Source organism: Puntigrus tetrazona, unplaced genomic scaffold (genome assembly GCF_018831695.1).
Source record: "Puntigrus tetrazona isolate hp1 unplaced genomic scaffold, ASM1883169v1 S000000821, whole genome shotgun sequence".
NCBI lineage: Eukaryota > Metazoa > Chordata > Actinopteri > Cypriniformes > Cyprinidae > Puntigrus > Puntigrus tetrazona.
Genome location: NW_025048422.1, coordinates 1 through 1,434, shown reverse-complemented (window position 1 = coordinate 1,434; position 1,434 = coordinate 1). Strand labels below are relative to the sequence as shown.

The 1,434-nt window shown below is 45.3% G+C and overlaps 1 protein-coding gene across 1 annotated transcript; it reads left to right on the top strand.

The window, feature by feature from the left end:
• Positions 1 to 1,116, top strand: LOC122335586 (heterogeneous nuclear ribonucleoprotein M-like). Its single transcript, XM_043233428.1, has 3 exons — positions 1 to 501; positions 593 to 644; positions 719 to 1,116. The coding sequence occupies exons 1-3, from the start codon at positions 1 to 3 to the stop codon at positions 880 to 882; spliced, it is 717 nt and encodes a 238-aa protein (XP_043089363.1). The 3' UTR covers positions 883 to 1,116.
• Positions 1,117 to 1,434: the final 318 nt, after the last annotated feature.

Here is a 1,434-nt window from a genome sequence, read left to right as displayed (position 1 = left end):
ATGGGAATGGATCGCATGGACCGAATGTCAGATCTGGATCGGTTGGGATCCGGCTTCGACCGAATGGGTTCAGGGCTTGACCGTCTTGGGCCCAGCATGGATCGTCTAGGATCAGGCCTTGACCGCATGAGCTCCAGCGTGGACCGCATGGGTCCTGGTGGGTTCGACCGCTTGGGCCCGTCTGGTATGGATCGCATGAGCGGCGGGATGGACTTTGCCTCTCCTATGGGCATGGACAGGATGAACACAGGCCTCGACCGAATGGGTTCAAACTTCGACCGCATGGGCTCCGGTGGCATGGACCGCTTCCCCTCCTCGGGTCTGGACCGCATGGGCTCCGGCATGGACCGGATGGGCTCTGGTGGCGTCGGTGGCCAGTTTGACAGACCTGCTGATATGGATCGTGGCAATTTTGGGACTCCTTTTAGTGGGTCTGGACAAGGAGGGCCAGGGTCTGGTGGAGCCAACGCCAGGAAAGGCTGTCAGATTTTTGTCAGAAATGTAAGTGTTTGATCTTAACTTCCTGTTTTGTTTTTAAATATATAGAAATTATCAATCATAACATAATTGTCTTTTTTTTTTTTTTTTTTAGCTGCCCTTTGACTTCACTTGGAAGATGTTGAAGGACACTTTCAATTCATGTGGTAAGACGCTTTCCATCAGGCTTTTCTTTTGCATTTCTTGCTCTTGCTTTAATCAATGACTTGTGTTTTGACAGGCATTGTGCAGTATGCAGACATAAAGATGGAGAACGGCAAGTCCAAGGGCTGCGGTGTGGTGCGCTTTGACAGTCCTGAGACCGCCGAGCGGGCCTGTCGCACCATGAACGGCTACCGGCTCAACGGGAGAGAGATCGACGTCAGGATTGACAGGAATGCATAATCCTCATCTTCGCCTACTGATTCCTTCCACCCCCACACTATGCTTTCCAAATTATTTGTCCGTTAAATATTTGTATTTGTGCCGAATGGTACACTTTTTTTTAGTTTTGCCTATGACTTTTAGAGACCAAATGTTTTGTTTTTGTTTTTTTTTCTCCCCGATTTTTATTGTGATGCTTTCCAAGAAATTGCCTTTGTTAAAGGTTTGCTAATAAATCTCAGCATTGAGAACTTAGATGTGGTGTTGTGTGGTTCTTTGCAGCCAAGTTTGGCAGTGTTTTGGCAATTTGAGATGGACGGGTTTTTTTTTTCTTTCTTACCAGAGCTTTAACTTCAGTTCAGTTTACCTTCAAAATGTAAAAAATGCAAGTCTTAATGCGACACAAACTACAAAATGTAAAAGAAAAAACTACTAGACAAATGGCAAACCTTTTAAAATTCAACGTCTCAAGCTCTACAACATGTTAAGTTCCATACCTCTATGTAAATATACAGCTATGAAATGTTGACCGTTGCAAAACCTGCAATTTTTTTTTCATCCCTGTGTAGTTAC